We start from the raw sequence: 26,779 nt of genomic DNA, 5'->3' as shown, positions 1-26,779 counted from the left end.
CCTCTTAGTCGTTTTTTTTTTTTTTTAATATTTATTTTTTTCTGGAGATAGAGTCTCACTCTGTCACCCAGGCTGGAGTGCAGTGGCATGATCTTGGCTTACTGCAACCTCTGCTTCCCAGGTTCAAGCGATTCTTCTGCCTCAGCCTCCCGAGTAGCTGGGATTAGAGGCACACACCACCATGCCCAGCTAAATTTTTTTTTAAGACAGGATTTCACCATGTTGGTCAGGCTGGTCTTGAACTCCCGACCTCAGGTGATCCGTCCACCTTGGCCTCCAAAGTGCTTGGATTATAGGCATGAGCCACCATGCCCGGCCAACTTTTTTGTATTTTTAGTAGAGATGGGGCTTCACTGTGTTGGTCAGGCTGGTCTTGAACTCCTGACCTCGTGATCCACCCACCTCAACCTCCTAAAGTGCCTGGATTACAAGCATGAGCCACCAAACCTGGCCTCTCCAAGGTTTTAAAGAGCTCCCTGAAGCAGGACTGGGGGCTCACGTCTGCAAGACCAGCTTGTGTTCCATTATCTGTATCTGTTGTGGTAACTTGCATGCATGTTGCCATTGGAGGCTGTCAATTTGCAGTCAGAGTGATCTGGGTTGGCTGGGCACAACGCGGGTGTGTGTTCCTCTCCGGGCCCCCCAAGTAACAAGCATGCGGCAAGGCTGTTACAAAGGCGTTTAGTTTATTCTCATCAGTATCACTGATATTCTCATGGTTCACATTTGCCAACGCCACTCCTCTCCTTACAGTAGTTAAATGTGCAATCTCACTTGGGGGCCCAGGGAGGGGTGGGGGCTCGGCCCAGGGTGGGGAAGGCGTTGGCACTTCACGTGGACAGGGTGGGTACCCTGTCCTGCGTGAAAGAGGAGTGGGTGAGTGGGCGGCCAGGGAAGGGGAGTTGGCAAGGGAGGGCCCCACAGTCTTTTTTTCTCTGGTGGTTGGTGATTCTCCATTCAGATTCCTTCCTGGCTGCCCAGGGTGGGGGAACCATGCAGCTCACGGCAGGGCAGGGGAGGGAGAGAAGGAAAAAGCAGCAGGCCGCCCGGGGGGAGGGGTGGGATGAATGGCAGGGCAAGGGGGGCACAGGGGTGGCTCCTGGGGTAAGGCACAACCCTGTCTTTGGCTCTCCTGGTGAGGAGTTTCCTCCCCTGCACCCCCTGCCCGGCCCTTCTTCCCCTCCCAACCCCCCAGACCCACACATACAGTCCTGGGAGCCAGGGGGCTCCTCCTGGGGTCCCTGAAACAACTGGGTTCTGCCACCCACGCCAGTGCCACAGGGGCTCAAGGAGGGACACCCGAGGAAAAGGCAGAGGGGCAGGCAGGGGTCTACCCAGGATAAGGGGGTAGGGGTGGGAAGACCCCAAGCCCAGGAGCTGGCCCCCCCACCCCAACTAAGGCCTGGAAGTTGGGGAGCACTGCTTCCTTTCGGGCTCTGGCTGGAGCCCCAACCCGCCCCTCAGCCTCCATTGGGCCCAGCCGCTTGCCAAGTGACCAGGGCATTGTGCTTTGGGGTCAACGCTGGGGTGGGGCGGCAGGCTAGGAGGCAGGGGGAGAGGAGGGGTGACTAAGGTGCTTGTGCTTTAGTTGGGGGTGTCAACATCCCCCACTCAGGCTGGCTGGGGACTACGGTGCCAGGCCCCGGCCAGGAAGGCAGTGCCAAGACCCCAGCCAGACCCTGGCACTCATGACTGACCCCGCAACAAGCAGATGTTAAGAGGGACCCCCAGCAGGCCGGTAGGGCTGCTGGTCCCATCAGAGGGATGGTCTCCAAATCAGATTCCAAGGGTCCAGTTGGAGCTGGCCCCCACCTCATCTCCTGAAATCCCCCTGCCCCTGGAGAGACCCCAGGGAGCAGTGGGTAGGCGGGGGTTGGGGAGGCAGAGGAGAGGCAGGGAGGACGAGGGCCAGAAGCAAACAAGGATGTGGATGGTGAAAGGACACCCATGGAGGGGGATGGGGAGTTAAAAAAAAAAAAAAAAAAAAAAAAAACTGCGTTCACATGAAAATCTGAAACAAACAAAAAAACCCACCCGCTCTGGGTGAGAACAAAAAGAGGAATGGTAAAAGAGAAAATTCTGCAAACAACTGCTAACAATGGAAGTGGGCCCGGCCCAGCCCTGCGCTGTGCTGCACTGCCCAGCCCCCAGGAGCTGGGCCCAGCCAACCAGCCAAGGCCTGGGACACTCTTCAACTGTAGCCCTGTTGGGGAAGGTAGACAGGGGGAGGGGGAACCCAGGAGGACCCACAGGAGCCCAGGCAGCAGCTGGGACTGGAGCCCTACCATGGAAACACACCCACACTCCACACACACACGCACACGCACACTCTCAGCCTGCCCCCCAGCCCCCCCCACCATCCTAGCTTCCATGGCCCCCCCACCCCTGGGGACCGAGGGGGACAACAGACACAGCCCCATTGGTTTGAAAAATAAAAGGAATCTTATACTTCAATATTTCATTCGCTAAAAAAATGTTTTAAAAATTATGTACAGGGGTGGGGGCCAGGAGCCCTGCCTTGAGGTGGGGTAGGGGTGGGGAGATGGAGGGAGGGGCAGCAGCCCCCCAGCCTGTTCCCCTGGGTTCCAACCCAGGTCCTACTGCCTCTTGTATCTTCATTTGATTGAAAGCAAAACTGCACACGCACATGCACACACTCTGCCAGCCTTGGAAACCTCTCATTCTATCCTCCGAGACCCTCGGTCTGCCCCCAAGAACCCTCATTCTTTTAGGACCTGCCTCTCTCAGGCCCTGGAGGACCAATGGGGCAGTAGAGGCGGAAAAGAGGAGAAAGAGCACTGGGCACGCCACCACTGGCCACCTTAGGTCGGTTGTGCAATTTCTCGGAGCCTCAGTTTCCCCAGCTGTAAAATAGGCAGTCCCCATGGCCTCGCCTACCCCAGCCCCCAGGTGCAGGGACAGACGAGGGTGACAGGAAGGCGCTTTTGGAGACGTGGAAGCACTGGGAGGTGGTGGGAGGGGTCCTGAGAACCCCTGGGGCCCCCCTCGAGTCCCAAGGGGATGCAGTGAGAGGCGGAGGCTGAGGAACGCTTCCGCGAGGTGGCCCAGGACTTGGGGAGGGGGCCTTCCCAAGCCCCCCAGGCCAGCCCCCTCCCCTGGCAGGCCTGGTGAGTGGGGAGATGACGGCTAGGGGTTAGGATGGGGAGCCAGAACTCCCCTGATGCACAAGTGTGTGTTAAAGAAGGCAACACAGACCTCGTGCCACCTACCCTGTGGTCCTCTCCCGGCCTGGCTCTCGGTGGGGGAAGGGGGTGGGACAGAAGGGGCAGAGGGCGAGGAACATGCAGCACCCACTGCGGGTCCTGGGGAGGGACAGACAGTAGCTCGTGACCAAGATGTCAGGGGTGTGTGTGTCGGGAGGGGGAGTGTGCGGCCCCATGGGGAGCCTCCTGGGTGGGCGGGTTACTGCAGGGCCTCAGCCGAGGGGCCTGCCTCGCCCTCATGGCTGGTGGTCTCGAAGCCATGCTCCACGCCCATCATGTCCGGCTCGATCTTGCCCGTTTCACTGATGAAGGTGGTGTAGGCATCATCCTCAGCCTTGAGCACCTTGACCTTGGGCATCCAGCTCTTGCGCACGACGCGACGGGCATTGGTGCACATGTCGGCCGCAATGGCATTCATCTCGCTCTCCTTGAAGTTGGGGGCGAAGTTCTGGCAGTAGTCTGTGGAGCAGGGGGGTGCGGCCTTAGCACGGGGGCCAGGTGACTCCCACAAGGCCTAATCAGCAGTCCCCCAACAGCATCTGTGACTGACTCTCCCTCAAAGGGGAGATGAGTGAGGCCGCACAGCCAGGACTCCACACACGTGCATCCACCCCTACACCAGACTGAGTTCAACCATGTGTGGAAATGTGTGGGTTTTGATGGAATGGCCTTGTGTTCTTGAAAAATTCAGATCATTTGCCAGAATTTAGTAACAGGGAGAGGCCACCTGAAAATCTAGACGCCCCCACGTGACAAGTGGCTAGCACCATCTGGCTGCCTTATCCCTCCCAGACTGCCCTGAGTTCAAGAGCCTCCTGCCTGACAGGCTCCCTGACTTCCCTTCAGCACCCACATCCCCCAGTCACGAAGAAATCTTGAAGCAATCACAGCGGCTTCCCAGCAAGGCTAGACTGAGCCCCAGAATGCTTCTCAACACTGAACTCTAGCCCGCTGTCAGCACCAAGGCTGCGGAGGAAAACATCAGCCTCCGTGTCCTTGGCCCATGCCCCATCCAGCCAGGCGGACACTCACACTTGACGGCATGGAGCACGCGGCTGTCCAGGGGCTTCCGGCGGGGATCGTTGGTAGAAGAGCGGATGCCAGTGCCACAGCTGTTGGCTAGCGTGTTCCTGGGGGCAGGGAGCATGGAGGGAGTCAGGATGGTGGTGGGGAGGCCCTGGGGCAACCCAGCTCCCCATCCCTGGGGCTCTGGTGAGGGCCTCACCGGTCAAAGAAGGAGGCCAGGAGCCGCCGCAGCAGGACTTTGTGCCGTGTGCCTGCGCTGACATGGCAGTTCATCAGCTGCGCCCTCGTGATGTACACGTTGGTGCCTGGTGAGGGGAAGCCGGAGGATGGCCTGGGGCACCCCCACACTGCACAGCCCACATGATGCCAGGCCCCATCTCAGGACACCCCCGGCCCTCCCTGCTGGGCTCTAGCTCCCGAGGACTCACCTAGGAACCTTCTCCCCCCACCTCTACTCCAAGGGCAGTCAGGGGAGGCTCCTTGGGACTGCCCCCTCATCAGTGCTCAGGAAAGGACAGAAAGACTGGCTTTACAATCCCCAGGGTGCCTGCTGTATGGTCGTGCCGCAAGCCTGTGAGGTGGGCACGCTGGCTGTCACCAACTACAGATGGGCCCAGGCTCGGCAGGACCAACAGGAAGAGGAGGATCACACCCGGGCACTCTGACCCGAGGGCCAAAGACTTTCTTCTTCCTATTTTAGAGATGAAGTCTCATTCTATCGTCCAGGCTGGAGTGCAGTGGCCACCACGGCCACCACGGCTCACTGCAGCCTTGACCTCGTGGGCTCAAGGGATCCTCCCACCTTGGCCTCCTGAGTAGCTGGGACTATAGGCATTTGCCCCCATACCTGCCCAAATTCTTAAACTAGGTGGTAGCTGGCCCTCACACAAACCCAGGAAGTAGCTAATCTACCCATGTGGCCAAACAGTAACAGCCAGCGCTCATGCCAACCCCTTAAGCCAGAAACCTACAGGCCAGGCCTTGCTCTATCAGCAACTCGAATCTCACCAACACCCCTGCCCTGAGGGTGGCTGTTATCAACACTGCAGCACAGATGGGGAAACTGAGGTCCGGGGGCGCCTAACCAGCCGCCCAGCGCAGCCCAGCCGGCTCCGAGGCTGTGGAGGGGAGAGATCTGGGGCGAGGCCGGCCCACCTGTCACCAGCTCCAGCTTCTCAGAGGGGTCGCCCTCATCGTACAGCTTGGGGTGGCAGCGGTTCCCAATCTGGTTGATGAGCTCAGCTGGGAGAGACGCCAGGTCTTGCCGAACCCGGATGCGATTCCGGGACTCGGGAGCCACCTGCTCTGGGAGGGCCTCTACCTTCTCAGCTGCAGGGAGAGAGTAGCATGTGAGTGGCGGGAGGGGCCGGGGTAGCCCTGGGGCAGGGGGCCAGGCAGCGCCTCACCTGTCTGGCCGACGTTCATCATGCTATACATGGTGTACATGTTGCAGATCTGCCGGTACTGCTCATCCATGCCCTCCTCGCCGCCGTCCTCCTCCTCATCCTCCTCATTGTGGTAGGAGCCAGGGCTGTCGCTGGTGTAGGCGCTGGAGGTGCCGGGGCTGGTCCGCTCCGACGTGCTGGGCCCACTCACCACGCCCCCTGCTGCCGCCACACCACTGGCTGGCTGCCCTGCTCCCGCGGCCACAGCAGGCTGGGCTGCCGCCACCACCGGGGCCTGCTGGGGTGGCGGGGGCTGGTGAGGCCGGTTGGCAGCCAGGTCTGGCGTGGAGAACTTGGCCATCTTGCGGCTGCCGTTGCCACCGCCCCCGGCCTCCTTCTGGCCACTGTCCCACAGCCGCTTGGCCACGGGCATGCACTGCACAGAGTCCGACTCCTGCTGCTCCGTCTTGACCCGAGACACGAGGGGCAGCGGGGTGCCACAGGCCGGCCAGCCCGATGTCTGCGCCACGGGGCTCTGGGGCTCCGACGATGGGGCCTCCTCCGCGTGCAGGCCCTGTGAGTCGCAGCTTGGGGAGCTCACCTTGAGGAAGAACTCCGTGCCCTTCTCCATGATCTCCTGGATCTGCAGGAAGCCGGCCGTGTACATGAGCAGGAACTGGTCACCCACGTTCATGCTCAGCCGGCCGGTGTAGCAGAAGCTGAGGATCTGCTGGAAAGACTGGGGCTGCACGGCTGCCGGCAGCTCCACCACGGCGCTGCGGCTGTTGTTGAACAGGTCCCGGAAGTAGGAGCTACTGGCAGCCAGCACGGCCCGGTGGGCCTTGAAGGCATGGCCCTTGACCACCACTGACACGTCACAGTACAGGCCCTGCAGCCGCTGCTCGTTGAGGCACTCCAGGATGCTGTTGCCAAAGTTCGGGATCTCCATCTGCAGTGTCTGGGCCATGGTGGCGGCTGCATGGGGGACAGGGAGGAATGGAGAGAAAGAGACGGAGGGACAGGGTCAGGCGGCATATGTGGGTGCTGGCCTGGCCCCGAAGACCTCCACTGCTGGAGGAACATCCACTCGATGGAATGTGATATGGAGCTGAGTCGCACCGAACCCTCCTATCTGTCCCAGTACAGACTCATTTTTACAATACGTGGTCAAATCTGCTAAGCCAGCTGCAGACCGGGGTGGCACATGCTGTCCCTTGCAAAGAGGAGGGGGCACAGACACACTTGAAAAGTATGTACTTGAAGAGTAACTGAATTTGCTTAAGTGCTCGGAAGAGTGGCTAGGACACAGTGCGCCACCCAAGTGCCAGCTATTGCTAGCACCAGGTACCTATGTGGTATCTCTGCAGGGCATTGGCATGGAAATGCCGGAAAGGCAGGGTCATCTGACTGTGCACCAGATTCTGCAGTGCTGGGCACAGGCCCCTCAATCACTGTTTGTTGAATGACTAAATGACCACTCGAGAAGTTACATGAGGTCAGGACCGGTGGGTCACTTGGGTAATCCCAGCACGTGGGGAGGCTCAGGCAGGCGGATCACTTGAGGCCAGGAGTTCAGGACCAGCCCGGCCAACATGGCAAAACCCTGTCTCTACCAAAAATATAAAACTTAGCCAGGTGAGGTGGCATGGGTCTGTAGTCCCAGCTACTGGGGAGGCTAGGCTGGAGAACTGCTTGAACCAGGAGGCAGAGGCTGCAGTAGCCGAGATCATGGCACTGAACTCTAGCCTGGGAGATAGAGTAAGACTGTCTCAAAAACAAAACAAAACAAAAAAAAAAAAAAGGGAAAAAGAAATTACATGAGGCTGGGTGCAATGGCTCACACCTGTAATCCCAGCACTTTGGGAGGGTGAGGCAGGTGGATCACTTGAGCCTAGAAAAGAGAGACCAGCCTGGGCAACAGGGCGAAACCCTGCCTCTTAAAAAAAACACAAAAATTAGCCCGGCGTGGTAGAGCACACCTGCAGTCCCAGCTACTAGGGAGGCTGTGAGGGGTGGATCTGTTGAGCCCAGAAGGTCAAGGCTGCGCTGAGCTGTGACTGCACTGCTAGACTCCAGCCTGGGTGACAGAGACCCTGTCTCAAAAAAAAAAAAAAGTTACATGAAAACATCTCTAGTCATCAGGGAAATTACAAGAAAACATCAGTAGTCACCAGGGAAATGCAAATCCTAACCACAACGAGACACCATCTCACACCCACTAGGCTGGCTAGAATCAAAAAAGTTGGCAAGGAGGAGAAATCCGGAACCCTCTTCCACTGCTGTGGGAATGTAAAATGGCACAGCCACCACAGAAAACAGTCTGACAGTTCCTCAAACAGTTAAAGAGAGTTACCATATGACCCAGCGATTCCACTCCTGGAATTCATGCCCAGGAAAAATGAAAACGTTCGCCCGCATTGAAAACCTGTACACAAATGTTCACAGCAGCTTTGTTCCCAATAGCCCAAAGGTGGAAACGATCCAAACGTCCATCTGCCGATGGATGAGCCAACAAAACAGTCAATCCATACAATGGGATATTATTCAGCCGGAAAAAGGAAGGAAATTCTGACACACGCGACAACATGGATGTCCCTAGAAAACATTATTCCAAGTGAAAGAAGCCAAACGAAAGGACCACAGATTGTATGATCCCATTTATAGGAAATGTCCAGAATAGGCAAATCCACGCAGACAGGAGGCAGATTAGTGGTTGCCAGGGGTTGGGAGGCAGGGAGAAAAAGTGTGTGGAGTTTCACTCTGTTGCCCAGGCTGGAGTGCAGTGGCGTGATCTTGGCTCACTGCAACCTCCACCTTCCAGGATTCTCCTCTGAGCCTCCCTGAGTAGCTGGGCTTACAGGTATATACCACCATGCCCAGCTAATTTTTTTTTGTATTTTTGGTAGAGATGGGGTTTCACCGTGTTAGCCAGGATGGTCTAGAACTCCTGACCTCAGGTGATCCATCTGCCTCAGCCACCCAGAGTGCTGGGATTACAGGCGTGAGCCATTACGCCCAGCGGGGGTTTATTCTTGATGTAATGAAAAATCTAAAACTGACTGTGGTAATGGTTGCATAACTCTGTGAATATACTAAAGATTAACTGTATACTTTGAATGGGGGAATTGCATGGTGTGTGCATCTCAATAAAGTTGTTTAAATAAGAAAGAGGCCGTCGCAGTGGTTCACACCTATAACCCCAGCACTTTGTGAGGCTGAGGCAGGCAGATCGTGAGGTAAGGAGATCAAGACCATCCTGGTCATGGAAACCCCATCTCTACTAAAATACAAAAAATTAGCTGGGCATGGTGGTGTGCACCTGTAGTCCCAGGTACTGAGGAGGCTGAGGCAAGGGAATCACTGGAACCCAGGAGACAGAGGTTGCAGTGAGCTGAGATCACGCCTCCTCATTCCAGCCTGGTGACAGAGTGAGACTATCTCTCTCTCTCTCTCTCTCTCTCTCTCACACACACACACACACACACACACACACACACACACACACACACACACAAAGAAAGGAGGAAACAGTGAGACTGATTTCCTCTGGGCAGAAGTGAGGAGGAGACTTGCAAAGTATACTTTCAGGTCTTTTGAGTTTTAAACTTGGTGAATTAAATGCCTATTTGCAAAAGTCAATAATATTTTAAAACAAGTAAAATCTGTGAAAGCAAGCCATACATATTTAATTTAAGCAAATTAACTAAAAAATGCTTGAGGGCAGGGAGGGGAGGAAGAAATGGGAATTTTTTTTTTCTTTTTTTTTTTTTTTTAAAGAGATAGGGTGACATTCTGCCATCCAGGCTGGAATGTTGTGGCAAGATCATAGCTCACTACGACAGGGCAAGATGGCTCTTGCCTCTAATCCCAGCACTTTGGGAGGCCAAGGCGGGTGGATCATTTGAAGTCAGGAGTTCAAGACCAGCCTGACCAACATGGTGAAACCCTGTTTCTACTAAAAATACAAAAAAAAGAAAAATTAGCTGGGTGTGGTGGTGCATGCCTGTAATCCCAGCTCCTTGGGAGGCTGAGGGAGGAGAACTGCTTGAACCCAGGAGGCAGAGGTTGCAGTAAGCTGAGATGGTGTCACTACACTCCAGGCTAGGTGACAGAACGAGACTCTGTCTCAAAAATAAAAATAAAAAGATCATAGCTCACTACGGGTCTTGAAGTCTTGGGCTCACAGGATCCTCTTGCCTCAGCCTCCTGAGTAGCTCAGACTACAGGTTTGTACCACCATGCCCAGCTAATTTTTAAACTTTTTGAAGAGACGGAGTCTTGCTATGTTGCCCAGGCTGGTGCATGAACTCTTGGCATCAAGTGATCTTCCCACTTCAGCCTCCAGAAATGGGAATTGATGCTGGTCAGGTAGCCCGCCCCCTGCACTGACCTGTGAGAGGAACAGCTTGGGGAGGTGGCGGAAGTGGGGGTCTCAATGTGTGAACTTCTGCATCAGACCCTGTACTGCCTCTTCCAGGAAGAACTGGCTGTGTGGCGAGATGAGAAGGCTGTGTCCCACACTCTGGGGCAGTCATCAAAAGGCTTCAAAGGAAGGTGGTGCCTTTCTACCTGACCCTACAGGTAAAAGTGAGAATTTTTTTTTTTTGAGATGGAGTCTTGCTCTGTTGCCAAGCTGGAGTGCAGTGGCACGATCTCAGCTCACTGTAACCTCCGCCTCCTGGGTTCAATCGATCCTCCTGCCTCCGCCTCCCAAGTAGCTGGGACTACAGGCGTGTGCCACCACGGCCAGCTAATTTTTTTTTTTCGTATTTTTAGTAGTGACAAGCTTTCACCATGTTGGCCAGGATGGTCTCTATCTCTCGACCTTGTGACCTCCTGCCTTGGCCTCCCTAAGTGCTGGGATTACTGGCTTTTTTTCTCCTCAACTGCGACAGAGTCTCACTCTGTTGTCTAGGCTAAAGTGCTGGGATTCCGGGCGTAAGCCATCGCATCCGGCCTCCTCTGTAATTCTACAGGGTCTCTAGAGGGCAATGGGTGCTAACTGGGCATGGTGCGGGTGAGAAGCCTTCCCTAAGTAAGACAGGCCCTTCACAGAGACTCTAGCTGGCCGGCAGGAGAAAGTACCAAGTACGCACAAAGGCCCTGACGCAGGAATGTACATCTCCCCTCACCCCCAGTGAGCTCCCACGCGCCTTTCATGCTTCCTCATCCATTAGCTCAGATCTGCCTCCCTGGGCTGGGAATTGAGAATACAGTGGCTACTCTGCTCCCATCTAGTAACACCAGTTCAGTCTGAAAGAGCTGCTGTGAAGAATAGAAGGCTTGGAGGTGCAACCTAAGTTGAATCCCGGCTCCAGCACCTGCTCCTCTGACCAGGAGCTCCAAATCTCTGCTTTCTCCATTTGGAAATCAAGGCTGATGAGGCCAACCAGATTCTGCAAACTCAACCTACACTTATTGTTACTGAATGACCATTCAAGAAATTACATGGAAACATCACTAAGTCATCAGGGAAATGACATAAAAACATCACTCGTCACCAGGGAAATGTGAATTCTAACCACAGTGAGATACCATCTTTCTTACTGAGCTGCTACCCTGGCAGGCCACAAGCAAGATGCGGGCCCTGCCCCTTGCAACACCCAGGCAAATGGAGGAACTGACACACAACTTTGGTGAGCTCCCCAAATCCTCTTGGCAAGACTTCAGGGATGGTTTCATACTCCCCTTGCACAGTTGGGAAAACTGAGGTCATGTGAAAATTAAGGACTCTCCTGATGTCATTTAAAGTCATTCACCAGGTTCAAAATTCAAAAGATATGTCCTGAAGGTGTGGTGGTTCACGCCTATAATCTCAGCACTTTTTGGAGACAGAGTCTTTCTCTGTTGCCCAGGCTGGAATGCAGTGGCGTGATCTCGGCTCATAGCAACCTACGCCTCCCCGGTTCAAGTGATTCTCAGGCTCCTGAGTAGCTGGGATTACAGGTGTGTGCCACCATGACCAGCTAATTTTTGTATTTTTAGTAGAGATAGGGTTTCACCATATAGGCCAGGCTGGTTTTGAACTCCTGACCTCAAGTGGTCCACCTGCGTCAGCCTCCCCAAGTGCTAGGATTACAGGCATGAGCCTCCTCGCCCAGCCAATCCCAGCACTTTGGAAGGCCGCGTCAGGCGGATCACCTAAGGTTGAGAGACCAGCCTGGCAAACACCGTGAAACCCCGTCTCTATTAAAAATACAAAAATTATCTGGGCATGGTGGTGGGTGCCTGTAATCCCAGCTACTCCGGAGGCTGAGGTTGCAGTGAGCCAAGATCACTCCAGCCTGGGCAACAGGGCAAAATTATGTCTCAAAACAAAAACAAATAAACAAAAAGACAAAAAGATATGTTCTGAGGTCAACTGCTGCCCCTATCACTTACATGCCAGAAAGTGGTAAGGCTGAGATTCAAACGAGGTCTGTCTAGGCACCACAGCCTGCGACACTTGCCCATATCCTCCTCCCTCTTCACCTCCTCAACATCACTGCCACCATCCTAATAAAAACACAAACAAAACAAAACCCCAAAACACCCTTAGGGCATCAGAGGGTAGAGCCTGCATCTAGGAATCCCAGTCATAAGGCAGCAAAAATATCCACCCACGAGCTCAAACTCAGAGCTGAATGGGCTAGAAGCTGGTTCCTCTGCATGAAGACGCAGGAGAAGCAGGCACCACATCAGGGAGCCCAAAGAGCCCACTTCGGGGGTCCTGGCAGCCCTGAACCACCTCCCTGGCGGCCAAATTAAAGCCACTCCTGGTATTGGGGCCCAAATGACAAGGACCAAGATGGTCAAGGGAAGAGGCTGGCCCTCCAGTTCCTAGCAGGGTGCTCCAGGCTCACTCCCCAGGGAAGAGGAGGACAGGACAAGACAGGTATGCAGTGCAGCCAAAGCCCCTCACCTCCCTGTGCCTCAGTTTGTTCATCTATAAAATGGACTGTTCATCCAACCCATCCTGATGAACTGCATCTTCCTCTTTGGGAGGTGCCAGGGACAAAGCCCTAAAAGGACTAGCTGTGCTCATCCGGAGCTGTATACTTAGGAGTCATGGGGGGATGATTTAATTACAGTTGGGCTGGGTATGTCAACCGAGCACATGGCCTTGGTGGTAGGGACCATCAAAGGTTGAGCAAGCCAGGACGGTGATAACACTCATGTGCGGGAAGGTATCGAGTATGGTCCAGGGACCCAAAGAAAGCTGGTGTAGCTGGAGGCGATGCAGCAGGAACAGGGCTGCCAGGAAGACTGTGGAACAGGTGGGGTCCTGGCCTAGGGAACATGGACATCTTTGAAAGTGAGTCCCAGGGTCAGGGCAGCATTTTAAGAGTTATATGTACAGGCTGGTCACAGTGGCTCATGCCTGTAATCTCAACACTTTGGGAGGGCAAGGTGGGTGGATCATGAGGTCAGGAGTTCGAGACCAGCCTAGCCAATATAGTAAAACCCCAATTCTACTAAAAAAAGTACAAAAATTAGCCGGGTGGTGGCACACACCTGTAGTCCCACACCTGTAGTCCCACATACTCAGGTGGCTGAGGAAGGAGAATCTCTTGAAGCCAAAAGGTGGAGGTTGCAGTGAGCCAAGATCACACCACTGCACTCCAGCCTGGGTGACAGAGTGACTCCATCTCAAAAAAGAAAAAATAAGAAAAAGTTATATGTACAGGAGCTCACGCCTGTAAAAACAACAATTTGGAAGGCTGAGGCGGGTGGATCACCTGAGGTCAGGAGTTCAAGACCAGCCTGGCCAACATGGTGAAACCCCCGTCTCTACTAAAAGTATATTAGCCGGTATGGTGGTGCACATCTGTAGTTCCAGCTATTCAGAAGGCTGAGGCACAAGAATCACCTGAACCTGGGAGGTGGAGGTTGTAGTGAGCCAAGACGGAGCCACTGCACTCCAGCCTGGGTAACAAGAGCGAAACTCCGTCTTAAAAAAAAAAAAGGCCAGGTGCAGCGGCTCACACCTGTAATCCTAGCACTTTAGGAAGCTGAGGTGGGCGGATCACCTGAGGTCGGGAGTTCGAGACCAACCTGACCAACATGAAAAAACCCCATCTCTACTAAAAATGCAAAATTAGCTGGGCATGGTGGCACATGCTTGTAATCCCAGCTACTCTGAAACAGGAGAATCCCTTGAACCCAGGAGACAGAGGTTGCGGTTGCCATAAGCCAAGATCGCACCACTGCACTCCGTCTCAAAAAAGAATAAAAAAAGGAGTTGTATGTACAGTTAATCCCTCCAAGGGGACTGTCAGCTCAATGAAGGCAGGCATCCTTGGCTAGTGTTATTCAAGATTACTTCTTCAGAATGAACTGGATGCTCAGTAAATATTTGTAAATGTGTTAAAGAGCAGTGCAGAGAGGCTGGGCACGGTGGCTCACACCTGTAATCCCAACACTCTGGGAGGCAGAGGTGGGAGGATCCCTTGAAGCCAGGGGTTCAAGACCAGACTGGGCAACATAGTGAGGCCCCTATCCCTACAAAAAAGTTAAAAATTAGTGGGGCTGGCCGGGCGCGGTGGCTCAAGCTTGTAATCCCAGCACTTTGGGAGGCCGAGGCGGGTGGATCACGAGGTCAAGAGATCGAGACCATCCTGGCCAACATGGTGAAACCCCGTCTCTACTAAAAATACAAAAAATTAGCTGGGCATGGTGGTGCGTGCCTGTAATCCCAGCTACTCAGGAGGCTGAGGCAGGAGAATTGCCTGAACCCAGGAGGCGGAGGTTGCGGTGAGCTGAGATCGCGCCATTGCACTCCAGCCTGGGTAACATGAGTGAAACTCCGTCTCAAAAAAACTTGAGTGAAACTTCTGACTGTAAATCCGAAACGAAACAACAAAAAATTAGTGGGGCTTGGTGGCTTGCACCTGTAGTCCCAGCTACTTGGGAGGATCACTTGAGTCAAAGAGAGGCTGCAGTGAGTGATGATTGCACCACTATATTTCAGCCTGGGTCACAGAGTAAAACCCTATCTCTAAAAAACAAAAAACAAAAAAAGCAGCGCCGGGCGCAGTGGCTCACATCTATAATCCCAGCACTTTGGGAGGCCGAGGCAGGCAAATCACAATGTCAGGAGGTCAAGACCAGCCTGACCAACATAGTGAAACCCCATCTCTACTAAAAATACAAAAACTAGCTGGGCATGGTGGCACGTGCCTGTAATCTCAGCTACTCAGGAGGCTAAGGCAAGACAATCACTTGAACTCGGGAGGCAAGGTTGCAGCGAGTCAAGATCACGCCATTGCACTCCAGCCTGGGCGACAGAGAAAGACTCCATCTCAAAAGAAATAAAATAGGAAAATAAAAAATAAAAAAAAACACACACCCCTCCCACCACCCCACCAAAACAAAACAAAATTTAAAGAAGTAATGCAGATCGGGCACAGGACTGCTTCAACGTGACCTAACCACGCGCCAGGCACCGGCCACATCTAATTTTTTTTTAAAGACAGGGTCTCACTATGTTGTCCAGGCTGGTCTTGAACTCCCCCATTCAGCAATGGAGACTGCATGGTTTCAGGGATAACAAGAGGCAACACAGATGTGGGGGCTGGGGATGGCCCAGGTTCCCGCCTGAAAATGAGAGCCAACCTGACGCTCAGGCTGGGGTCCCCCATACCTTGTGAACCCCAGCTTCAGAGCCCAGCACCCCAGCACCCAGGGTTTTGGAGTCTTTGATTAGCAATTGGTCCACTCAGCCAATTAGCACACGAGAACCCTCCCTCCATGCTGCTGGGGACTAGGGGAATGGGGCGGCGGGTGTGTGAGCCGCAGTGACCTCAATGCTGTTCCGTCCAGTTCCCCAGTGGCCCCTGCACAGAGTGGACAGGGTGAGCTGCAGTGCCAGAGCAGACCCATCCCTGGGAACCCCTCCATCCCTCTGTGATTGGCCCAATCCTGCCCAATGGACTCAGAAGGAAAACTACCTGGGCCCCTGCAAGAAGTCCCTCACCCACACTAGCCCCAGGAAGGGAGCAGCCATGACTGGACTCTCAGAGGAAACGGGTCTGTCACTAGCAGGTCCCTGGCAGGGTCACCTGCTGGCTGAGCAGGGATGGGATCGAGTCGGGGGTTGAGGCCTCTAAACCGCCTAATAGTTCTGGTCCCCACCAAACCCCCACCTGCCTCAGGCTCAAACACACTGCCCAGTCCCCTCTACTGCAGTGAGGCCTTTGCCCAAGCTGTGCACCCTGCCCAGAATACTCTCTTCCTCCACCCTCAGCTACCCACTCCTCCAGGCTAGAGAAGATGCCCCTCTAGTGCCCCACCCAGCCACAGTGCCCTAAAGCTTACCTCTGAGGAAACTAAGTCCCATTTGACTATAAACTCCCCAAGGGCAGAAAACCATATCAGAATCATCTCTTGCTAAAACTCAGTATAGCAGCACCCCTGAGTGTGTGGGGGACAAGGACAAGAAGCCGTGGGGCAGCTGGGACCTTCCTAGCCAGGACAGGGCCTAGTCCTGGCCCCGGCGTGAGCAGGTCTTCTGCTGAGATCCAACAGCAGAGCACGCAGTTTCCATGACTTCCCAACAACTACTCAACAAATATTTGCCAGGTCCCTGCCTGGGCAGGCCACAATGGTGACAAAGTAGCCCTGCCTCTGGAGCTCATGGTCCGGCAGGAGACAGAGCCATTCATCCTTAGTCACATGGATCAACGTGCTGCACACTGGGGTGCCTGATCTTGCCTGGAAAGGGTGACACTGGAGCTGAGATCTAGAAAGGGCAGTAGTCGACTGGGAGCGTGGCCCTTCCAGAAAGTGTTTTCACCTCTAGGGGACTGGGCTCAGTCTCAGGGCTCTGCTATGGACTGAGTATATCCCTCCAAATTCATAAGTTGAAATCAGAAGCCCCCAGTGTGCCTGTATCTGTAGGTAAGACCTCTGGGATTAATTAAGGTTGACTGAGGTTGTAAGAGTGGTATCAACAAGAAGGCTGTCTGCAAGCCACAAAGAGAGCCCTCTCCAGAACCTGACCATGCTGGCACTCTCATCTCAGACTGCCAGCCGCCAGCACTCTGAAATATAAGTGTCTGTTGTTTAAGCCACCCAGTCTGTGATATTTTGTTGTGTGGCAGCTTGAGCTAAGACAGGCCCGAAGCACCATCTATTCACTGATGCCTCCCCCTCTGGAGTCTTTGGCCCGGACCTCCCTGAGAATGCCAGACTCACACACATCCCAGACACCTCCACTCAACACTTCCAGGACCCAGCTCCAGTCCGTTCCCAAACCTGTGAATGCCGTAGCTTTGCCAGCTCCGGCCCTCCTTGCTCAGATCCTCGGACTCATCTTCAACTCCTTCAAAACCACTTTGCACCACCTTGGCCCCAAGTGACACAGCTTGGGCCCATTAGCAGGCTGGCCCTGCTTGCTCTCAGACCTCCTAGAATGGGAATGTTGTCCCCAGGCCAACCATGGCTCCTCATTCTCTCTCTGGTCATACAAAGCCCTTTCTCTACTTTTTTTTTTTTTTTTGACACAGGGTCTTGCTGTTACCCAGGCTGGAGTACAGGGGGACCATCATAGCTCACTACAGCCTCAAACTCCTGGGCTCAAGCGATCCTCCTGCCTCGGCCTCCCAAAGTGCTAGGATTATAGGTGCGAGCCACTGCCCCCCCGCAAACTGGGCATTGTTTTGGCTTCATGTCACTTGGGGCAGGAAGTTTGCTTGTGTAGTCCTCTGTTGTGTCCACGACCCCTAGGACCAGGCCAGGTTCCCAGTGGGTGCTCAGAGTTCTTTTTGGAAACAACGAATAAAAAATTATTTCCATTCCTCCCAATCTAACTCCCTTTTTTGTTCTACATTAATGCAGCTAAAACAGGAATAGGGCTCAGAGGCACTCTCTGTGGCTGGGCAGACAGAGGACCTCCTCTGACGGTCACCAAGGTGGGTGGCTAGCAGTCAGAGGCCTGCTGAGAGCTCAATGTTACCTGAGGAACTGCTCACACTGCTGGTAGATCCTGCCATCTGTGGGAAGGGGGCTGGCAGCATGATTCCTGGGAGTAGTAACTGCCAGCTCTTGGGGAAAGAGAGATGCGGAATTCCCCAGCCAGCAGGGGCCTGGGAGAGACCGTCAAAAGCACAGTCCTTTCCTGATGACTTCCAGGGAAGCTGTGACATGGCCACTGACAGATGCTATGGTCTGAATGTTTGCATCTCCCCAGAATTCACAAGCTGAGGCCTATCTCCAAAGCAGTGGCATTAAGTGGGGCCTTCAGCTGGGTGCAATGGCTCACGCCTGTAATACCAGCACTTTGGGAGGCCGAGGTGGGCGGATCACCTGAGGTGAGGAGTTTGAGACCAGCCTGGCCAATATGGTGAAATCTGTCTCTTAGCTGGGTGTAGTGGTGCATGCCTGTAATCCCAGCTATTCAGGAGGCTGAGGCAGAACTGCTTGAACCTAAAAGGCGGAAGTTGCAGTGAGCTGAGATCGCGTCACTGCGCTCTAGCCTGGGCCAACAGAGCAAGACTCCATCTCAAAAAAAAAAAAAAAAGTTGTTGATCAAAAACTTAAAAAGAAAAAAAGTGGAGCCTTTGGGAGGTGATTCAGTCAGGAGGGCTCTGTCCTCATGAATAGGAACTGTGCCAGTGTAAAAGAAGAGAGCTTGTTTGTCCTTGCCACCCTGTGCAGACACCTAAAAGGTGCTACCAATGAGGAACAGGCCCTCACCAGATACAGAATCTGCTGGCCCCAGGATCTGGGACTTACCACCCTCCACAATGATGAGCGACTCATCTTTGTTGTTTATCAATGGCCCAGTCTGTTTTGTTTTTTTGAGATGGGGTCTTGCTCTGTCCCCCAGGCTGAAGTGCAGTGGTGCAATCTCGGCTCACTATAGCCTCAACCTCCTGGGCTCAAGTTAGCCTCTCGCCTCAGCCTCCTGAGTAGCTGGAACTAGAGTCATGCCACCATGCCCAGCTAATTGGCTCTCCTGAGGGCTGTGTCACGGGTGAAAAAGAAATTAAAATTAGGAGAGGGGAGGAGAAAAGAAATAAAGGAATTAAAATTAAAATTAATTTTTTGAAAGATGAGGTCTCACTATGTTGCCCAGGCTGGTCTTGAACTCCTGGGCTCAAGCAATCCTACCATCTCAGCTTCCTAAATGCTGAGGTTAGAGGCATGAGCAATGCACCTGGCTTCCAGTCTAAGGTATTTTATTACAGCAGCCCAGATGGGCTAAGACCTACAAGCCAGTTAAAGGAAAACAGCAACTCCAAGTGTAACAAGGAAGAAAGGCCCTAGAGAGCCCTACACTCCTTCACGTAGCTCAGCAGGATATGGCCGAATCCTGGCCATTCAGGTTGCCTGCCTGACCCAGAACCATACACACATACCTCTGTAGGGGCCGAATGTGAAGGCAGTCCAGGAAAACAGTTAGTGAAGGACAAAGTATTCAGTTGAGGGCAGCGACTCACACCTGTAATCCCAGAACTTTGGGGAGGCTGAGGCAGGAAGACACTTGAAGCCAGGAGTTTGAGACCAGCCTGGGCAACAAGACCCCATCTTAAAATATATATATATGTATATAAATGCTATCTGATTGTATGGATCCTACTATTGGCATCAGTATTTATTTTCTTTTTCTTTCTTTCTTTCTTTTTTTTTTTTTTTTGAGACAGTCTTCCTCTGTCACCCAGGCTGGAATGCAGTGGCACCATCTTGGCTCACTGTAAACTCAGCCTCCTGGGTTCCAGCAATTCTCATGTCTCTGCCTCCTGAGTAGCTGGGATTACAGGCGCTCACCACCAAGCCTGACTAATTTTTGTATTTTTAGTAGAGATGGGGTTTCGTCATGTTGGCCAAGCTGGTCTCGAACTACTGGCCTCAAGTGACCCGCCCACCTCAGCCTCCATGAGCCACTGCGCCCGGCCTGTATGTTTTTCTTATACACACATAGATGTGATTCATTTTCTTTTTCCCCCAAAGACTGTCATTAAATGCATAGTGGCAATAGGATTAACCAGTGTTCCCTACTTAAGTCTCACTGACTGTGTGCCCATAGTTGGCCAAGGCTCAGTCAAAGCTCATTTCACTTACTTCTCTTTACAGTTTCTGAGGAAGAAATGAGCCTTCCTGCCATTTCATGGATAGAAACGAGGCCCAGAGAGGTGAAGCCAGAGGCCGGGACCATGTAGTGGGTAGGCACAGGTTTATACCCAGGCCATCTGGCTCCCTTATCAGGCAAGGATGTGAGGCAGCTGTGACTAAACCCATTTCACAGATGGGAAAACTGGCGTTCAGAGAAACAAGGCAGAAACCAGACCGGAGGACAGGCCAAGCCCAGAGCTGGGGATCTTTACCTACACTACTGGATGTGTCCCCTCCAGAAACAGGGTCTTCTGCCTGTCTAAAAACCCCCACCTCAGGGTCTGGGGCGCCCTCTCTCTAATTCCCAAGGAAGGCCTTCTTCATTCTTCCTTTCCCAATCCTCCCATCTACAGCTATTCTCCAGCCCTTCCTCCCTGCAAACCACCATCTCCGGGAATGAGCAGTCTCCACGTGCTGCCTCTCCCTTCTCCCTCCTCCCACTCGCTCCTCCTAGCAGCCCTCAGCAATCTGGCCTCCCTTTGCAGGCAGCAGCTCCAGCTCCTTGGAAAGCCTGGCAGAAGCTCTCCCTCCATCCTCATGGAGTTCACAGTCTGCCTGCTCCCTCCCCCTCCAACTCCAACCATAAACCCACCCTTTGGAGTTACATCCCAGTCCCTGTGTACAATCAGATCACACCGAAAAGACAGAGCAGCAGCGGCAACCAAGGGTCAGGGGAACAACAGTAAGTGCAAAGGCCCTGAGGTGACACCAGTGCCGCTAACACAAAGGAGGCTGGTGGGGCTGGAGCGGGGGATCATCCCGGGAGTGGGGCCTGCTGGGCTTGGGTAGAGAACCATGCAGGGCCTGAGATTCTGAATCCTACTATAGTCCTAGGCTCAAACCCTTTATAAAGCCTGTCACTCAGCATTACCCTCAACAGCGCTCGCCCCCAATATCAGTCTCCCATCTAGAAAATGGGCTGACAGCAGCAGCCATCTCACAAGGTTGTTTCAAGGATTAAACAACTGAAGAACACAGGCCAATCGGCGCTCACCCCGTAGCTGGTGCCCATGAGTGCCAGCTGCGGTTAGTTGTATCCCCTGGCCCTTGCTGGGCCGCAAACACCCTGAGAGTAGGAGACATTTTATGCGTCTCACCATCTCCCAAAACCTTGCACATTTCATGGGACTACTAGGCAGTACCCGCTCTTCCCCAGAGCCTTCACAGCATTGTCCAATCACACCCCTAGATGCCAACCTCTCCCATAAACCTCATGATAACCAGACAGTTGAGATTCTCCACCTGGCCACTGCACTTGCATCAATCATTCTTTGTGGTGGGGGCTGCCCCATGCTCTGATGTCGAGCCACATCCCTGGCCTGTAGCCCGGCTAGATGCCAGCAGCAGCCCCACCCTCAGCAGGGATAGCCAGAAATGTCCCCAGACATTCCCCAAGTGTCCCCAGAGGAGGCAGGCTTGCCCCCAGTTGCTAAACACAGCAGTATAGGGTGCCTGCTTGTCACTGCTTATCAGAGGACGAGACTGAAGCTCAGAGGTCAAGACCTGTGCCCAGAGTCTCAATGGCTGAGACAGGGGTAGTGCTAAGTGTGAAATTTCACTCTCCACTATACTCTGTCACCCTTACCTACCCTCTCCCTTTGCTCGATTTAGAAAACACAACCTGCACACAGTCAAAGCCCTCAGAGAAGACACACAGGTCTCTACAGAGTGAGACCTTCACCAAGGAGGCAGTAGTGAGAGGCTGCAAGGACAATACCACAACTACACATGGATCACAACCTCAGACACACCAGCTCTGCTGGGTCGCCTGGTCCTTACCCCTACCTAATGTGCAGGCAGGCCCAGTGCCACCTCCCAGCCTTTGTGGCCCAGAGAGTTCTCTAGGGGAAGGCATTAGCGGCCGAGGGGACCGAGGAGCAAATGCAGGGAGCTGAGGGACAAGAAAGTGGCTGGAAGGTGGCACAGGGGTGGTAGCCAGACCATATCGGAGCTTGTTTGAAGGAAAGGCTCGGGTGCCTCAGTTTCCTTGTGTGTCAAATGATGACAAAGGCAGGACCCACTAGCCGTGGGCTTAAATGAGTTCAAGTGCATACAAGTGCTGAAAGCAACCCAGGAGAAATGAGAGGGAGGGAGGACCTGAGAGAGGATGCAGACTGGCATGAACACTGCCCCGTGTTTTGCAGCCCCAGTGGCTCACCACCACCCCAAAAGCGATGTGCCCCACTAAGCCTGGTGGGATCCCTCTCCACAAAAGCTCTGGCAATGACACTGATGAAATCTAGGATCAGACAATGTTGGGCCAACCATTGACTCTCTCCAAACCCCTCATCCTCCAGGCAGACTCCTTCAGTAGATCCTGTAAGGCTGACCAAAACTCACATCTCAAAGCCCAGCTCAAGAACCTGCTGGGGCTCCCTGCTGCCTGGCCAGAAGGCCAGATTTTTAAATACCCTGGATGCAGGCCAAAGCGTTCTGAACTTCCATCTGGGGGAGATGGGCAGATCCAGGAGACCCAGAGACAGGGCTTCTCTTTCTTGTGAGTGGCACTAAGAGTCTCTGTCTCCACGGCGGGAATCATCCCGCCACTCCTTCCCTCATGAAGACAAAATGTTTAGAGCACTTTGAAGGAGACTGGAACAGACTCAATAAAAGCTGCAAATGTGCTGTCTCCTGAGCCCTGAACACTGACCCCTTCCTCACCCCAGAGCCACCCACCCCCTAGCTATTTTTATTCAGATCCTAGCTTTATGGGAGAACTTCTGGCCACCCATGGAAACCTCTCCATCCCCCCAACACGCAATCACGACAACTTCACTTTGCCACACCGTCTTTGTAAATACAGAGGTATATGAAATTATCTTGATGCTTTGCTTGTGGAAGTTTGGTCACTTTCACTGGAATGTAAGTCGCTTGAAAGCTAGCTGCTCCCGGATCTGTTACTCCAGGATACTTCCCCAGCCCCCAGCAGGGAGATCAAACTGTCTCAATGGCTGCCTACTTGTTGCGCTTGCCCCCACAGAGTCTGTGCATGTTAAGTTCTCACTGAAAACCAGTTATTACTGGTGGCTTCTCCTCCAGCTCCAGGCACAAACCTGAGCTGCCTGAGGCACCGCCGGTCCCCTACACACCAGGGCCAACTCCCATTTCAGCTGAGTGACTGGATGGTACCCCCAACCCCCAATCCCTGGTATCTGACCCAGCTTATAGGTCCAGAAGACCCAGTCAGTGCTGAAGCAGACCCTGCAGCCAATCCTGGCCCAATCAGGCAGGAAGGATCGTTTGCGCTCTTTATGCGCAGCTGCCGGCCCAGTTCCTGCTCATCCCAGAACCAAGTAGCTAGCCAGACAGGGAAGAAGGGCAAGGCCCATTTGGAGGGTGTCCTGGAAACTATAGGGAGACTGGGGAGAATTACTGTGACAACCTATCATTAAACCCAGAAGAACTGGCTGACACCACTTGACCCAGCAGTTTATGGCTCCTGCCTCAGGTGCAGAGGATCCCAAATGAAAGTCCTGAGGACACCTGGTAACAGACCTGCAATCAGCCCAGAAAGGAACAAAAGCTGCTGCCATCCAACTGGGGACCAAGTGGGGCAAAAACAGTCCAGGCAAGCAAACTCCAGCCGCGGTGGTGCCAGGCCTCCTCAACTTCCCACGGCCAGCCCACAGCTCCATGACCCCTGATCTCCTGGCTCCCAGGACGGGAATAGGGAAGAAGGGGTGACCAGGACTCCGAAAAAGACACCTTCACTGTTCCAGTCTCCAGGGACACCATGGAAACTCAGTCTGTCCCACAGGGGATTGACCCATCCCTCAGGGTGTGCAGGAGGAAAGGCCTGGGCAGAGGAGAATGCCCTCCAGGGGATCCAGAACAAGGAGCTTCTCTAGTCACCCTCCTGGAAGGCCACTTGTGTGACTATGGGTTTGGGCTGAGGGTCAGACAATCCCAGTTCAGCCACTGTCTGCTCATATGACCAGAGACAAGCCACACCACCCCGAGCCTCAGCTTCCTCGTCTGGACCACAGAGAAGGCCTAAGCTGACCCGGTGGTGGTGAGCCATCAATGAGCTCATCCGACCAGCAAGCTCGGCACAGGGCCTGGCCCAGGACCAGCGTCCCAGAGGTCGAGCCCTGGGCCAGGGTGTGAGTGCCGGATTTGATCCCCTTCACCTTTTCCCTGTGGCCTGCTTTCACCCATCACCATCAAGAGAGTCTTACATGCTCACTCCCTCTAATTCTTCACCCCCAGGGAGTCTGCACCCAGAACTCAGCCGCAAGGAGCTGGTGCCTGGGAGACCATGGTACTAATATATATGATGGTGGCCGAGTTCCCATCCACTAGGCTTGAACGGCCAGCCTCTGGCCACAAAAACTAGAGAAAGAATGCAGGATCCTAAAATATTCAGGTAATGTCTGCTGGGCCGCCTCCCTGTAGATATATAATGTGGGGGTGGGCGCGGGCCACCTTGTGATAAACAAGATGCCTAAGCTAGGTGTTCCAGACTGTCTCCAGCGGCCCACACAAACACCCACTGGCCAGCGCCTTTAAACAGTTGGCAGAGGCTTGCCCTAGGGTAGGGTCGGGACTCTAGAGGCTTCAGGGATGAGGTGTGGAAAAGAGGGAACCCCTTAGATGTGACCCTGAACTAACACTGGAGTTAGGGGCAGTGGGGGACGCATCTCGATGTATACCTTCTGGTCACACTAGTTCTTCCTGACCTGCCCCCACATCCCCTCTAGCCTAGCCCAAAGGCTCCGCTCTCCGCACTCCCAAAGCTCAGACAGCAGTCCCTCACCTTACCTGATCGCCCCCTGATCTAGCCTCCCCGTCCCCACTACTCTTCCAGTCCCGACCTCAAGTGACCCCCGGCAAACATCTCTGGGATCTCCTATCCGCCCCCACCCGAACTAACTCCGCCCACACTCACCGTGCCCCACTTCCTGGGCTTCTCCTCAGCCACCCCCAGGCCTGTAACTTGACCCACCCACCTCCTCCAGCGCCCAGGCGGTACCTGCAGGCCCGGCCCCTCCCCGCCCCCCTCCGGCCGCGCCGCTCTCCTCTCCTCCCCCACTCGGCCGGCCCAGAGCCCGACTCCTCCTCCCCCTCCCCCTCCGGCATCCCCGGGAGCTTCCCCACTTTTCCGCCTCGGACCCTCCAACTTCCCCGGACCCCCGGTACCTGTCCCGGTCCGACCTGGCCCTCTCCCTCGCTGGGAGCTGGGGGAGCGGTCCGGGTACGATCCTGCCGCCCCCAAGCCCCGAGGCCCGGGCTGGACGCTCAGGCCGCCCGCGGTAGCCGGGCCTCCACACACTCGCCCGCCCCCGGCACAGTGCAGGCTGCGGGCCCGGATACTCTTCGATCAGAGAAAGCACCCAGGCCCTCCCCCCTCAGCCCTCCTGCCGCCCCGGCGGGAGGAGGCTGGAACCAGGCCTGGGGCGGGCCGCCTCACCTGCGCCGTGGCCGCGCTCCGGGGGCTCCCGGCGGGATCCGCAGCGGCGGCTGGGGCCGGGCCTGGGCCCGGGGCGCGCCCCCCTGCGCCGGGGCCTCGGCCTCCGCCTCCGCGGCCTCCGCGGCCTCCGCCTCAGCAGCAGCGGCAGCCGCGGCGGCCATTCATTGTGGGCCAGGCCGCCCCAGCCGAGCGCCGAGCGAGCACAAGCCGCGCCGCCGCCGCAGCCGGGCCAAGGAGGAGCGGCCCCGGCCCCGCCCGCGCACCGCCCTCAGGCCCCGCCCCCTAGGCAAGGCCAGCCGAACTCCGAGCGCGCCCCTTCTAACTGGCCTGGTTTCCTCTCTATGCCCCTGGGGTATCCTCGCCAGTACCTCGGCTCAGCTCAGTGATTCGATTCCCGACCCCGCCACCTTCTGGTTTCGCGACCTTGGGCAAGTCGCTCTACTTTTCCGAACTTTAGTTTCCTGTAAAACAAAAACAATAATGACAGCTGTTTATTGTGGCAGCCACTGTGTTAGGCTCGTTATGGGAATTAGCTCGTTTAAACTTCACAGTAACATTTTTAGTGGGAACTGTTACAGACACACTATAGAAAATAAAGGCCGCCGGGCGCTGTGTCTCACGCCTGTAATCCCAGCACTTTGGGAGAGCGAGGTGGGTGGATCGCCTGAGGTCAGTAGTTCGAAACCAGCCTGGCCAACATGGTGAAACCCCGTCTCTACTAAAAATACAAAAATTAGCTGGGCGTGGTGGCGGACGCCTATAATCTCAGCTACTCAGGAGCGTGAAGCAGGAGAATCGCTCGCACCCGGGAGACGGACGTTGCAGTGAGCCGAGATTGTGCCACTGCACTCCAGCCTGGGCAAGACTCCGTCTCAAAAAAAAAAAAAAAAAAAAAAAAAGACAACAGAGAAATGAAGAAAGCTGGTCAAGATTATCTCACAGTAAAGAAGTGATGGCGGGTACCAGGATTTAAACCCAAGCCCAAAAGCGACAATAAGAGCTAAGACTTTTATAATGCATACCTGATGCTAGGTTCTGTTAGCATTTTACCTGCACTAACTCGTTTACTTCTCACTACAACCCAGTAACAAACGTTAAAAACTTCTGCCCATTTTGCAAAAGCGGTAACTTAAGTTCAGAATTAAGAACAAGTCGCAGGGCGAGCTGAGACTGGAACCCAGGCAGTGGGAACATTTCGCTGTCTTACCTTTATGCACTGGTTAGAACGTTACCGAGCCCTTACAACGTTAGAGTAGCTCTTTGCATACTTTCCAGGTATCATTTAATCTTTGTTCTTAGAAACTACGAATCTTATGTAATAGGTAAGAAAAGTGGGGCCCCGAGAGTAACCTGCCTAGAGCATGTGGTGGAACTGAGATTCAAACCCAGTAAGTCCAACTCCAGAGCCTGGGTTATCCCTGCAGGGTGCTCTGAAATAACGTGTATATAGCGCCCAGAAAACTGACTAGGACCACTAGGTGTTGGGTTTCTCCGCTTACCGCCCCTTTTCTGAGCCACAACTTCCTCATCTGTGAAATGGGACTAGTGACGTGTCCTTTCCCAGGGGATCCGCTGTGATTAAAACCCCCGGAACAGCACGATCAGCGCGCTTCCTTTATGTCTTACATTTTGATCCCGGC

General features: G+C 54.3%; 1 protein-coding gene across 5 annotated transcripts; it reads right to left on the bottom strand.

Moving 5' to 3' along the window:
* Nucleotides 1-665: 665 nt before the first annotated feature.
* Nucleotides 666-26,779, bottom strand: NACC1 (nucleus accumbens associated 1). 5 transcript variants are annotated; one of them, XM_032265719.1, is made up of 7 exons: nt 26,639-26,779; nt 25,463-25,600; nt 5,657-6,610; nt 5,406-5,582; nt 4,450-4,555; nt 4,257-4,354; nt 666-3,683 (listed from the first exon to the last, which is right to left on the bottom strand). In XM_032265719.1, the coding sequence occupies exons 3-7, from the start codon at nt 6,600-6,602 to the stop codon at nt 3,424-3,426; spliced, it is 1,587 nt and encodes a 528-aa protein (XP_032121610.1). In that variant the 5' UTR covers nt 6,603-6,610; nt 25,463-25,600; nt 26,639-26,779; the 3' UTR covers nt 666-3,423. The 5 variants fall into 5 exon arrangements, with proteins under 5 accessions (XP_032121610.1, XP_032121613.1, XP_032121611.1 ...); XM_032265722.1 differs by having other exon boundaries at nt 5,406-5,579; XM_032265720.1 differs by lacking the exons at nt 25,463-25,600; nt 26,639-26,779 and adding an exon at nt 25,140-25,289.

This window comes from Sapajus apella, unplaced genomic scaffold (assembly GCF_009761245.1).
Source record: "Sapajus apella isolate SASKATOON/1434 unplaced genomic scaffold, GSC_monkey_1.0 scaffold152, whole genome shotgun sequence".
Classification (NCBI taxonomy): Eukaryota; Metazoa; Chordata; class Mammalia; order Primates; family Cebidae; genus Sapajus; species Sapajus apella.
This window is presented reverse-complemented; position numbering and strand designations above follow the sequence as displayed.